A 15,005-nucleotide genomic window follows, 5' to 3' on the forward strand; every position below is an offset into this window, starting at 1 on the left:
TTTTCCCTGGAAGTAAAGTGAAATTCGATATCAACGCAAATTTCTGTATCAATAATGTATTTCGATACTACACGAATTTGCGATTTCTCGTTGAACGAATTAAATCCTGCCCTTTACGTGATTATAATTGTAATTCATGTAGGTATAAATAGATGAAAATTACTGCAGTTATTACTTACTTTTACACGCATATAATTGCACAAATGAGGGAACGATCTGTTTGGAGATTATAAACATTTATTTACGTCACATAAGTACAGTTGAACACCGAGGGGGCACTAAAATTATTATTATTATGTATTATTATTCTTTTCCGCTACTCTAATCGTAAGAGTGGTTTTTTGAGGCTTGCACACGTATATATCTATATATGTGTGTATACTTAGGTATACAAATACCCATATTTATATAAATATATATGTACATATCCGTATATTAATATTATAATTTACTCTTTTAGATCATTTACACAAACACATACTACCTCTCTCTCTCTTCCTTTCTCGCAAATATAATCATTTATCATTATTATACAGGTATTTAATATATCACAATCTCTCCCAATCATTCTCTATAATCTGTGTATTCATTCATGCTAATAAAAATTACACGAAAATGACCATGATTTACGTTATAATTAAATTGTCTTATTTTTCCTGTTCCTGTTAAACTCGAATTTCGAAACAAATAACGAAAGAAGTTTGCATTTAAGTTTTTTTTTTCTTGCGAGTAGATAAATACTAATTCCACAGTTAAATATTTTACAAATATTCGGATACTCGCAGTCATGGATCTTCAAGTTAATCTAAATATTCATTAATCACCAATTTTTATCTTGTAGGCATTCTACATTATTTATCTATCTTTCTAATTGATATTTTAGACATTGATTTCTTTTACAAGGATCCAACATATTCGTCACTTTGTTTATTCTGCACAGCTTTTCGTTTTCCTTTTTTTCTGATTCTATATGACATGGAATTTTCAATATATTCTCATTTGCATACAGAATTTTCAAAAAAATAAAGTAACAATAATAACAGTAGTAATAGTAATAATAATCCATGATAACACATTGTACTACTCGCATTCAGTCTTGGTCAATAAATAAAATAAAATAATATAACAAATGTTAGTAATTAATACTAGAAAAAAAAAAAAAAAAAACATTTAGGAACTGGAATCAGGATGTAAGTATATATTCGTCGTGGGTCCCAAATTGTTCAAAGCATTCTCTCACTTCGCACAGAGCTAAATATTATTTTCATCCGCTCGTACGGTTTAAAATAAAATACATCACGATATTAGAAAATTTTGTTTTTAAATTGAATAGCTACGTCAACTCTATACAATACCTGGTCGTTCACCAGTTCAATACTAAATTTCAGATCTTGTTCTAAATGTATAATTGTACATGCCGGAGCTGTATGAAAAACTCTCCAAGATTTCGAGCATTCGTGCGAAATGAATAGTTGCCGCAAACGTAACTAGTAGGGTTGATACGAAAAACGAAAAAAAAAAAATAAAAAAATACGAGCAAGTATTGTAAAAAAGATAGAAAGCAAAATGTGTATGAAAATTGTGAAGTTAAAATGATATGAAGAATATATCGATTGGTTCGCATGAAATTAATTTCTGGTCACAATATTTTTGACAATAGCCAGAATCTGAATAAATTTGTTTATCTCTTTTTGGAATGTATTTGTAATGTAAAAATGTTTCGTTTCTAAGGGGATGAAAAGTTGATATTAGTGAAAATGCTTGTTAAAAAATAAATTTTCATAAAGCACCGTAATATACGTTAAAAATGTAATTCCCTTCGAACGAACATTGCGCTATCCAACCGCGTTAATCTCAGGCGATTGATGATATCACCAAAAAAATATCCATCATTTTGATTTGGATCATGAATCGGTATAGTTTCGTCGAAAAATTCCCCACATATCCGCTGAATTCTAGATTTTCATTGAGCTTTGCGCCTTTGAGATTAAGTGTCAAACAGTTCGACGTGGCAGTATTGGTGATGGCAGCTTGGATTGATATAGACTTTATACTTCTCAGTTACATCCACGATGGATTTTGTAACGAAAAGTCCGTAGTAGCGCAGGTCAGAAGCCTAACATCCGAACCAGTATCGAACGAGCCTGATTTTTCTTGAGGAACCTTTGCGCTAACAATGTTTCAATCACCCGACGTTGGCGTCAAATTACCGAGTGTTTGTTCAAACAGATACAATGCCCTGTGTACAAACTCATATTGCTCAGCAGTTTGCACCATTCCACCTCTGTCATACCTGTAACGTCAAATCGCATCACAATGAATTTCAGGCGTAACGCGGGATTAAACAATGTATACAAGAGAAAACGGAGACCAAGGGCTTATTATCACTAATGAATTTACTTATTTACAGGTTTAAGATATTAGTGTAAATATTTCCAATAGTTTCGGTATACATCATCATTACCCCTTTTTAAACTTTTACGAAATAAACTCGACTTAACTACACATTTAAGGGAATCTATGAAAAATGTGTCAAACAATGACTGCTCTCACCTCATTTGGCAAAGAATACCGAGTACGTCGACATTTCCATCCCTCAATAATTGAGCCATTCCTGTGGCTATAGCTATAAAACATCCAGTTCGCCCAATTCCGGCACTGCAGTGTACAACCACTGGGCCTGGTAACGAGTTAACTTCGGCAGCTAGGCCAACCAATGCGCCAGCAGCCTGAGGTACTGCATGATCTGGCCACGTGTCATACCTGTGAACAAAAAAGAGAAAATCATTAGACGTTCTTTTCTTAGAATAAGAGTTCAGTCTAAAATACAGAACGGATATTTTATCCTCACCAATAGTGCTGTATGTGTCTTCTTTCTCCTTCGTATCCAAGCTCTAATTCTCTGACCATATAGCCATCTTTAGATTCAACGGAATTTACGACGACGGTATAGGTACCAGCTTGCATTCGGCCGTTTTTCTCTAGCGGAAAATAAGGGTCGCACTTGGTTTTTGTTGCCTCGTGCAATCTGGTCATCATAACAATGGTAGAAACTCTTTCTGACCAAACCATTCTCCAGAAATCACTGATGGTATGCGACAATGGCCCCTGGGTCGCGATGTAACGAGTATCTTCGCAGTCATAGCCCTACGTCATAAAAAAACACAATGCAAATTTATTATTTCATTGATAATGACAGCGAGGTAGCTGAGTTTTCACCCATTACTCAAAATTTCACTTACACGAATATAATTGGCGTTAATATAACTGGCGAGGGGATCGTCAGATCCTGGGAGGACAACTCGTGACTGTGGATTTGGCAGGACCGAGCAATATCGATTTTTAATACCAGAACCACAGACGTCGACCTTGTGTGGTAGATTTAGAGGCACTTCCCAAAATTCTTTGTGTAACAAGGCAGGTTCTTTTAGTACTTTACACAGCTGGGCACGTGATAGAACATTTCCAGCACTCAATAAGAATTCTTCAGCTGTACATTCACGGGTTGGCGTCACCATCGATGGCGGGCTTTCCGGTGCAGGTGCCAACTCTATTGTCAAACTAGCACTAGAACCTCGGCGTTCTAGGAGACCTTTAGCCTTGATGCGAATTGGTTCAGGTCTTCGTTCTGGCGCAGATAATGTCATTACCTAAATGGGATGATTAACATTTTGTTAAGAAAAAAAAACATTGCAGCAGCAGCTGTTTGTATGTCACTGGAACTGGGTAATTCTATTTCGTATTGTAAGTAGTGTGCGAATTACCTCTGGAAGTGCAGCTGGCTGCTTAACAGGTCTAGTCGGTTGAATAGCAACAGGAGGTTTCATAACTGGCTGACAAACCCACTGAGCTTCAACAGGGTCTCTCAATTCCTTAGCTGGCTTTTCTGGTAGGCCAACTGCGCCTTCTTCTACCAATCCTCGCCTGTCTCCATCTTCTGTGTCTTTTTCACACGACATTTGCTTTCGAAGCCATAACAGGATCTGTAGATATATCGTTTCAATGGTTTGTTAGTAAATCTTACGTTTGGTCTTCCTAGACTTCATCATGTTCTTCACACCACGAATTGCTCTTTCTGACTGACTCAAATTGTTAAAAATTTGCCAACACTATAGGATTTTGATAGCTAAATTCAATGTACATGAAATTAGCAGTGATTGATTGACACAACTGGGCTGCTAAGAAATAGCCGGTGATTTCTCTCAGAAGTGGAAGAAAGTCCCTTATCAAATTTACTACTACTTCAAGATTTATATGCGATAGCATGGCATCAGAGCTCAACAATTTAAATGTGAAATGTATGGTATCTGACTGCAATAATAAATGAAATTACAGAGTCTAAACGCTGCACAATATTTCACAAAAAAAGTGACTTGCTAGCATTTTTGGTAAGCACAACATTAGGTTCCTGAATTTTTGTATTGCAATGAAACATGTCGTTGTTTTCAACGATCAATTTCTGTTCTTACCACAAAAGTGAACAGTATGGCGCCAACCAAGGCGCAAAGTACTACGAAGAGTGGTAGTTGCCAGTCGAGCCAGGATAACGTTGCGGTGGAACTAACCTCCTCTCCACCTTTTGCACCCAGTTGTGCCATCTGTAGATCCATTCCAGCATCGTTCGGTCCCGTAGAGGACTGTCGAATCCTGTTCAAAATCGAAAAACAAACTGTCGTTAAATAATGAATTCGTATTCCCTTTGGCATTAATTCATTATTCCCATCAAGTTTGCAAGCTTCTGTCAACAATCGCCTCGCAAGCCTACCTGTGCTGGGATCTCGCCGACATACCCTCGGGTGCTGGCAGCAGGGATACTGGCAGCACTGCGTCCGAGCGCCACTTTGGCTCAGCAATTAAGTAGTGGTGGTTGTAAGTATCCGACGAGCCGGTACCATCTTCGATCTCACTTGGTTCTCCATAAGGGACTGCATCACGCTTATAGTGATGAGTTAAAGGGGTGCCGGTGCCTCCTGAAACACAAAGATAAAAAAATTGCAGGTTCATTTTACTCAGACGTCGATACTACCGATGATCCCTCAACACTGACGACAAAAACAATCGAGGCGTTCCTTAATTCCCTTCCACAGTACGATATCTTTAATGAAACTAATACTACACCGGAAGTTTAGATGATGGTCAATTTTTTCAGTCTCGAATTAATACATAAGAAAAAAATAGCCTGAAACATGGACACGTCACCATAATTTCCGTAAAAATGTTTAACGGGTTTCCATAACGTTCTAAAAATCACAATCTCCGAGAAAAATGACAAATGACACGTATTGGGAAATTGCTATGTTACTCATGTGTCCACTCTTTCGAGACAGCAGTAATTGCAACGTAATTTCATTCTTCCGGGAGGCGAGTGTGTACGTGCATGTACGAGATGCACAAGTGTCAAGGTGTGTGCGTACTGAAAAGACGGCAGTTATATATGTGACGAAATACGACAATAAAGACTGTTTGCAGAATAGGTTGAACGAAGTGACGAAGAGTTTGACCACCGTTACGGTGTTGACAAATTTAAAACACGTTTGACACAGACTCACACATATTGCGTTCTCGCGATGTTTTCGCAACAATTTTTTAACTGCCTACCCGATCAATAAATCGGTTTACCAAATGTAAAAGCAGTCTAATCGCGATGTATGTATTCGTTCAGCACAGGCATTAACGTGCGTGTTGAAAAGCGTATAATATATGTATATATATAATATAAACACATGTGACAGCATAGCATATTCATCTATACACGTATCTGTCTATTTGTCTATAACACGTATTCGTGTACGCGCGTATGCACGAGAAGAGGAACAGACACCAAGGCTGCTCTAGTCACCGCATATTCCCCAGACAGGAAGTAAACATTAGAGTTAATTTTATAGGAGACGTAGAGACGCTGGAAGAGTCGGGATGCATCATGCGCCGATTAGATGACTGCTGCTGCCAAACAGGATTGACGGAGCTGCTAGACGAAATATACCCATATACCCAGATACCCAGATGCACACATGCAATGTTCGTTAGATACAGAACGATAAGTAAGTAAGTAAGAAGGTAGGTAGGTAGGTAGGTAGTTAGAGAGGTAGAGTGTGAAATACATAGAAACCCACAGGTAATGCATTCGAAAAAATCCCCCGTATTATGGATGGCACTGTCATAAACACGAGCGTAGCACACATCCTGCAGTACGTAGTAATAGCGAGAAGACGAACGAAACCGTTCGGTGATGAAATTTGTGTTGTTTTTTTATTTATTTTATTTCCCATTTCTCTCTTTGTAGCGAAAATCGTCGTGTTAGTGAATAAAGCGGAGTGGAAAAAACTGAGAGAATGAAAAACACAGTGAAATCCTGCAATTTATACCTCTTATCAAAATCACGCACACTAATATTGCGAGCGGTGCACTGTTCGCGGCTAAGCTCATTCTGCGTATCGCGTGTGTAATTAACGTCGTATATTCGCTCGTCGATCGGCTCTTGTTTCGTGTCGGTGATCAGGGATTCGCCTGCACATCGACGACCGACTCGCACGTCACAACTAGCCGAGACATCCGTTCGAACTGTCGACCGTCGAGAGCCCGAACTGCCGACCGACCTCGCTACTCGGCTCGGCCTCGTCACGAAGCGAAGAGGGGGGGGGAGGCCGAGCTCGGCGAGCCAATCGGTGAACGGCGTCGAATCCACCCCCCGTGAATTTGGCGGGAAATTATCGCTCGCCCGAGGTTCGTTCGTGTGAGTGGGCGACGCCGTCTGTGATCGTATAACACGCATTCGCACCGTGCACACGAACCCTTTTGATATCCGCTCTCCCATGCAGGGGAGTAGGTGTTGTGGCGGTCGAACGGATCAATGGAGTTTCAGAGTGTATCGTTATTACGGGGATCGTTTTTGTTGTTTCTTTGTTTCTTGTTTTTTACTTTTTCTTTGTTCTTTTTTTTTTCTCTCGTCATCGTATCAATGAATCTTGGGAACGCGACGATTTATTTGTACCGTTGAAAATGTTGCCACGACGAAGGAAGAAAAAATAAAAATGAACCCGGAAGAGTTAAACTTTCGACTTTGTATACCTGCGTATATTATATTACGTTGATGTTTGCGTAAAAACGACATTTCGCCCACGTTGTTATACGGAAGGACGGAAATAGACTACGTACTTCGTATACGATATCCGATTGACATGAGAGTGAGACAGAAAAAAGAATACGTCTGATTTCAGTACGTGTAGTAATATTTCGAAGCACATTTACGTTGATTGAGGACTATACGGACTTTGGCTGGGTTATGCGTGTATGTGATGCAGTTTTGAAAGTACTTATATAATCCTCTAGAACAATAGCTTTTCTACTTCATCTACTTCTTAGGCTAACAATATGTCCATGTGTTTGGATTAAAAAATTCCCTGTTCATGCACGTATATACATTGAAATGAAACTGTTCTCATTCATAGCGGCTAAGCCGAAGAGCCTTGAAGAGTGTTGGGCTAAATTATTGACCTATCGCTGAGTGGGAGTTATTGTTAATGTGACCGACAGATGTCGGTAGCAGAGCCTCGCCAAATCTCATCCCTTGGATTGGATATTATTTTTCACCCGACTCTCTTTCAATTTCACATGTATGTGTCCGCTCTTCCAAGGGAATAATAATAATAATCAATTTGCACGTATAAATAAATTGTTATTTCGTCAAATTCAACAATCATTTTTACTGCTATAATTTATTTAATTCCATCCAAGCATTTTTTCCCGTTTGTTTTTCTTTCACAGCTCTAGCAAAAGGGAAAATATTTGTGCTGATTTCAGATTTTTCATCTCGATGAACCTCAATGTGAAAAGAAGAACAACAGAGCTACTCTATATTCTCAAGAATAATTAAGCTAGAGGAGTAACTAACGATCATGCATATAGATATAGAGGCGATAATAAAAGCACTATTTAAAACTAGATGAAGAAAAATTCAGGCAAAGCTACAGAGCAATACGTGTACCTGTAATGTACCTAATTGTGGACGAAACCACATGAATATGATTAACGTGATTAACTCAAGGTAGAACAATAATCTGCAGCATATGCAGTGTATCATTTAAATAAATTTTACATTTATACTCGTAGATATGTACTAGTGACTATAACATCATGCTCACATCTACACGTACAGAAATAAATTCAAGACGCATTTGTAAATGAAATATTACATGCGTAAGGGTTTACCGTGAAACAAAACAGCATCAGCACACTGCCACATATCCCCAATTAAAATTGACTTGCAGATATTTTTGTATGTTTCAAAATGATTTCGAAGGTATCGATGACCATGTGAATTCAATCCCCTATGAACTTAGATGCGGTGACAAGGCGGGAATAGATAAAACCGGTCAGCATACGCTCACAAAAATATCGCCGTGGTTCGGACGAGAATTACTTAGGTGAAATTAATTACGTGCGAGAGCGAAGAAAAAAATGAAAATGACCAAACAGATTTCTCAGGGGAAGCCTGATACGAAGGCTTCGTTAGAGTATTTATTTTTTTATTGATTTGTCCGTTATTTAACGAGAATGAAAGATGAATGAATAAAAATAAAACAACACATACAACTCCAGTCGATATATTTTTACATCGTTTCTTTCACGCGGAGGTGAATCTGTTTTATATATTTCCGATGGCTAATCGTCTATCAATCCCGTCAATTTCTACGATACGCGTCGATTCACTCCGTAATTAGTGTGTACAGAAAATAAAGCAGTAGATGTATATAATTTAAACATTACTCATACGTTTTATTCGCAAAAAGTTTATGAGACGGCCATTGATTTCGATGAGATGCAACGATTGGCATCGTACAGTAAAACCTGTGTACACGGTTGGTTACCGTGCCAAGTTTTAGAAAATAAATTGAAAGTTTGGAAGCGACCAATTGAGCCGCGAACGATGCTGCGTGAGACCGTGCAATATACGCTCGTACAACGATATTGGCAAGTCTTTAAAATTGCGTGAATGATTGTATCGTCGTACGTTGATTTAGCAGGGAAACAAACTACGGTACAACGAGAAAGACAGAATAGATAGGGCGACAGTGAGTAACAGCACAGGGTTGACATTTGAATCGCGTATTCGTGACGGAATGAGGGAACGAAAAACGTATCTGCAAAATCAAGGGAGAGTTTCGAGCGAAGAGTCTAATGGCGAGGCGTAGCTTGTAGGGTCGCGATAACGCAGAACGGAAAGAAAGAAGACGCGAGCGGTGGTGAAAAACAGGGTCCCTGTTACCCGGCGCAAAGCCTCCGGCGAGGGTGGCTGTGCTACTGACTGGATTTTGGCGAAACGGTAGGTCCGAGTCGCGGCGGCATAGGGACTCCATTCAGTAATCGGGCTCTCGAGCCCTCGGCGGGCAGGCAGGCGGGCAGACAGGGGGCTCACACTTGCGTAAAGTGCGTGCTGTACGATTGGCCTCCGCTCCGTGTGCGTGGGCGACACGTCGAGGCGCGCGTCTTCGTTCTTCGCGAGCCCTTTTGACGCCGCGTAGTCGATAGGCAGAGCGGCGCGATCGGGAGCGATGGGTGCCGGGAAGGATGAGGGGGTGCAAAAGCGTGACCTTGGCTCACGGCCCATTGATAAGAGTCGCGCCCCGCGTTACAGGTAAGGCTACGGGGTATTAATTTGCGATCGCAGGAATGACTGTTGCGTAGGCGGTTCCTCGAACGAGACCTACACGTACACCTGTAATAGGTGTATAGACGAAGGAACGTCAGGAGTACCTAATTTATAATACATACATGTGCGTACATTGATATACGTACCGCTATGAATAAGGCTCTAGACATTCACACGAGTCGATCGGTTAGTTAAAAATCCGCCGGGTGTTTTACCCTTCGGCGTGTATCGTGTTATGTATAAGCCAGTGCGTGTGGCTCAATCGCTTCTACGTTTACCTACAGGTATAGGTTTATAAGTGAAAAAAAAAATCGCGATCGAGCAACGCGGATTCGACCTGATTTCGACGTTCGTCCGAACAGGTTGCAGTCTGGCGGGTAACTGCGTTCAGGATTTTACGAGCTGCATCGAAGGAACGCGCGCCGTCGCATCGCCCTCGAGTCGTCCTCCTTTCCTGCTCGCATTAGCGTCTCTTCCTCCCGACATCGGCACGCATACATGTAAAAACGTACTATCGCCCCTTCTGCCCTCCGAGCACGGTAGTGCGTCGTCCTCTCGTTCATGCCCAGATCTCTTTCTTTCACCCTCTGCTCCGCAATCCCGAAACCAGATCGAGCGTTACCCCCGACAAGAAGACATTTCTCTTCTCAACGATGTGTCATTGCACGGCTTGTGCGGTGTTCGAGTGAAATATCGAGGGTGCGGGGAAACCGGGAGCTAATTTGCATGGTAAAATAATACGTACACAATGTATAACTACTTGTATTACAAGTATAGATTTTTTAAACATATGTATCCTGTTTATCAAATCTTTGTAGATGAATTTTATAACGCGGAGGATTTAATTCCGATGCAATGGGACTGATAAATCATTGAGGACGATCCTGGTGAGTTGTTGGGGTGGCGCCTGCGCGGAGAGTCTTTTACTCCGGGTTAATATCGCGCGCGAATTCTGTACGCGTGTCTTGTAGGTGTAGGACACGCGCGACTCGCGATGCACGATCAACCCGTCGTTCGGAGGGGAGGTTTTACGAGTTTGCGCCGAGGGATGGCCGACCGAGAAAGGGGAACCGGAGGAAGAATTTGTTGAATGAGGCGGAGTGGAGCCAGGGGTTCGACTGGGTTCGAGACCACGCACGGGGGCGGGTGGAGTAATGTCGGCCAGAAGGAGAGGAAAGGGTCGAATGTAGGCTACTTCCGTCGGGGAACCGCGTCCCCGCCAATCGATACGCGAACGCAGCCAGAGCCGACGGTTTGTTACGACGAGGAGACCGAGGAAAACCAGGACAAAGTGCTAACTTCAGGAATAGGATTTTAGCAATTACTGTATATACATAATCCGATTTTCACGAAACTCTCTCGTAACCTAGCTTGATATAGCGGCACTTTACAAATCGTATAATTGCATGTCGGCGGGATTGTCCGCGTTTCCGCAATCCTTATAGCGCTGAAATGAGAAATAAAAAGGTTGTCAATGGTAATTGTAAGTTACGACAGTATATATATAAACGAAATGTAGGTGATCGTTTTTATTCGAGCAACGAGACTTAGAAATGAAGTTGGACCGATATTATCAATTGAAAATACGCAAGATATTTTTATCCGTGAACAAATTGGGTAAACTACATAATTTTTTATTCAAATTATGCTAAATTGCATTCAAAGTATTATTGTACTTGAAGACCAGCGGAATTATTCGGAGAAATAATTTATCGTTAAACACGAGACGCGAGAAATGAAAAAACGGTAGCAAAGTATTACCATAAATTTTCACACCACTCCGAAACGTAATGTGGGGTTAGATGTTTAAAATGATCGCCAGATTAGAGGATGATTTTCTAACAAGTATACATATGCACGCATATACCTCTAATCACTTCGGAAGCCATAATATTAGGTGTCTCGAGCAGAAAACGTGTCGAATTATAACCCAGCTGCACGGATATATTTTCAGACTCCACGCACCGCCTCCGGTCTCTCGGGGCCGTGAAGCTCGACTCGCTGCATAGGGAATCGGCGTTAGTCATCATCCCTCGCTTGTCGGCAGTGATTTAAAATCTCACTTTTATTTCAAACCTTGGTAGTAAGCGGCTCGAGTTGCGCGCTCCGAAGAGTGATCCGTGTACCAGTTTCAACCTAAATGCACAACGAGATAACGCACTTGTGCGCATGAATCCTGGAAAATGGGAGAGTAATTTTGTTTGTAAGCATGGCAGCCTGAAATTTTGTTTAATTCAACGACTAGGAATGTCTGGATGACACTAATTGCGGTCTGATTTTGACATTGGCCCAAAATCAATATGGCCGCCGTTCTCCCACCTGGAGATCTTTTTCGGCTGTGGGATGGATTTCAGCAGCTACTGTTTACCGCAGGCCATTTCAGACGAAACAAAATGATGGCAAGAGTGTTTCAGACAAGATTCCAGGCTTGACGTTGGCTCGGAAGGCGACAATTCGCCTGGCGAAATGTACCGACATTCTAACTCAAGCCTAAGACTTTTATCTCGTTCAAGCTTCGCTCGTTTCTCTCGCTACACCGTAGCTGAGCCTCCACTTGCGACCAGAAAGATTCCCGTCGGGATTCCTGGAAGGGCACCCACGCTTACTTACGATGACGAGATGAGGGTGGCTGTGACTGCTACGGTTAGGGTCTTCATACGTATAATCCTACGAACCTCCGCACTTTCTCGTCACGATCAAGGCCGATTCGTTATCAGCTCGTGGTGGTGCATGTACATCTGTGTACAAAGACGTGTTAACATCACTGTGCAATGACACTGTCACACTTGATTTTATCTGGCTCGCGTGCGAGGTGCGAAAATTGAATACGCAGTCGGCCGAAAAAAAAATGGAGCCAAAAATTTACAAATCCGGTTTCGGTATCACGAATAATTTCGTGCGCGTATGCTTTACTAAACGTTGCATTCGACATACATATATATATATATATGTATATTACGTTACAATACGTTAGCGGTATGAAGAGCAAACGCGATGGCTGAAGAATCATCGATTGCGATTTGGGAATTCGTATATTATATACAGACGCATGAAAACGAGTTTGTACTTTACAAATTGCTCGAGATGATAATCGTTTTGCCTATAATATGATCCTTGAGCAAAAGAACTCGTTCCTAACTTGTTTGAAAATTGATATCTCGCTCTGCGGCAAAGTCATAGCCACCTTCTCCCACTCGGCAGTACGACCGCGAGCCATCCTTCCGCCGTCTTAATTCAAACTGTTTGTATTATTTCTGCCGGAAATGTCTACTTCCGGTGTTGTAATCATGAACGTACACACACGTGCGCGTATATCATAAGTATAAAGTATATGATATTTCCGTATATGGGTTATACATAAAATTACAATACGACAAGAACAATGATACCCATATAATGACGACGTGCTAACAATATCGACGACGGTAACAATGAGATCGGCAATTGCGCAACTCGCGTATTTGTAATTAATTGCTGGATATGTAACGCACATTATACATGCATCTATGTATAGCGATACGAATCCGTCGTAGCGTACAATATCCTCGTGTACTATATTCATTGTCAGCAATAACGAATCCGGAAGCTGAGTAAGTGTATTATTGACGATTGAAAATACGAAGTTGAAATAAAATTTCGAACTGCTTACCGCTGCATGTATGAGACACGCGCGATTTGCAGCATTAAATTTCACTATAACACGATGGAAAACATGTTTGGTAAAATACTGCGGAAGGTAATTTAAAAGTAACAATGTGTCGCCGAATTTAGAATTAATCGGCTACCATGAATTCATCGAATTGACGGAGCAGACATAACACTCGCCATGCTGTGAATTTTATACATCGATGCACGACACAGAATCTACACCGAGAATTCGAAAAACACCCGTACACAGTAAAACGTGATTACATTGTATTTCCCCAAGGGCACCGCGGGTTGGATTTCCTTATCAGCGTTGATAATAAGACACACGTATAAGTTACACCTGAACATACCGTGAGTGTGTGCAGGGCTTGACACGGTCTCGTCCGCAGAAACGACCTAATTAAGGCTATACAGTACCTACCAGGGGAGGAAAAAAGTAAAAGTCTCTCTTTTCAAAGTTACAAAAATACTTACCGTGACCGGCTCTTCGCCGCAGGCGGCGTCTTCGTAACATCATGTTACACAGGGCAATCATTTCGAACTTGTTTTGCTCGTCCGACTTCGGGAATATACGGAAGAAGTCGAGAAAATCGAGCACGACTTTATTTCACGCTTACAACCTGCTCTAATTTACTTTTACCGAAAATGAGAGTTAAGAAGAGTATAATGTGGTAATAAGTACCCGGATAAAAAGGATGGTAACTACATATATTGGACCAGCTTTATTTTTCTGTAGAATCCACAGCAATTATCATATAAGAATATGCGAAAAATGATTACGAAATCTAATTATTGCCAATAAATTTTAACCAATACAGTCAATGATCTAATTGTTATAGATTCTAACGAATACACTATTGCTGATATGCGTACGATAGTTGTACAACAGCGCATTTTTTTATCCGTGATCTTGTAGTTTGTATCCCTATTACTGACGAAAGAAGTAGACGCTTGCCTATCTATCGCCTTTCCATTATCCCAATATTCCCCTACGCCAGGATCTAGATCCGAACCCAACGGGAGACGAAAGTGTGATGAGGTTCGGGCCGAACCTGGGGCTCGTCGTCGGGATTTTACTTTTTTTTTTTTTCTTTTTCATCAGAATTTTTTTTCTCCTCATCTTTCCTCTCAATTCTATTTTCGGTGGAGAAGGCGGCAGCGGCGAAAGATACCCGCGCGGATATCTCCGCACACTTCCACCATGACGTGCGGCGTGTGTCTTACAGCAGTGATACGCGTCTACACGTTTTACAGATATCCAGCAAACATCCGGGCCGCCGCCGTGCCGTTAACGATATTGCAACGTTTTTACGCCGCCGTTAACCGATCGGCTGGTACGTCACGTCCGGTTCCGGCCAAGTCTGACTCTGTTACTCCGGATCACGAACCGGCTGGCCTTCGGGTTGCGAACGCGCCGCGCATTAATCCTCACTCGACACAATTGCATCCAATATACATGCGTAGAACCCCGCAAGTATGGGTGTGCGAAAGTGCCTCCGACAGCCGGATTACAACCTCGTTATTCCCCGCGGCTGCGGGCTATCATTGTAAGAAACCGGAAGGTCGCCTGCCCGTAACGTTGCATTATGTTATACTTCCCCCATTGACGGTGACTTTCATCGTACTCTAGAGCTACAAAACGGGCCGGTTCAAAAAGCGCGAATGAGCGATCGACACGTGATTGCGAACCCACTTGCCGAATTAGCGT

General features: G+C 41.5%; 1 protein-coding gene across 4 annotated transcripts; it reads right to left on the reverse strand.

The window, feature by feature from the left end:
* Positions 1-219: 219 nt before the first annotated feature.
* On the reverse strand, positions 220-8,401 carry LOC124216093 (tyrosine-protein phosphatase non-receptor type 7). 4 transcript variants are annotated; one of them, XM_046620212.2, is made up of 8 exons: positions 8,209-8,401; positions 4,766-4,970; positions 4,470-4,647; positions 3,765-3,983; positions 3,243-3,650; positions 2,852-3,147; positions 2,554-2,763; positions 220-2,293 (listed from the first exon to the last, which is right to left on the reverse strand). In XM_046620212.2, exons 1-8 carry the CDS (start codon positions 8,240-8,242, stop codon positions 2,182-2,184), a joined length of 1,662 nt encoding a protein of 553 aa, XP_046476168.1. In that variant the 5' UTR covers positions 8,243-8,401; the 3' UTR covers positions 220-2,181. The 4 variants fall into 4 exon arrangements, with proteins under 4 accessions (XP_046476168.1, XP_046476167.1, XP_068991255.1 ...); XM_046620211.2 differs by lacking the exon at positions 8,209-8,401 and adding an exon at positions 6,366-6,579; XM_069135154.1 differs by lacking the exon at positions 8,209-8,401 and adding an exon at positions 6,114-6,342 and having other exon boundaries at positions 4,791-4,970.
* Positions 8,402-15,005: the final 6,604 nt, after the last annotated feature.

The sequence above is a fragment of the Neodiprion pinetum genome, chromosome 4 (assembly GCF_021155775.2).
Source record: "Neodiprion pinetum isolate iyNeoPine1 chromosome 4, iyNeoPine1.2, whole genome shotgun sequence".
Taxonomy (NCBI): Eukaryota; Metazoa; Arthropoda; class Insecta; order Hymenoptera; family Diprionidae; genus Neodiprion; species Neodiprion pinetum.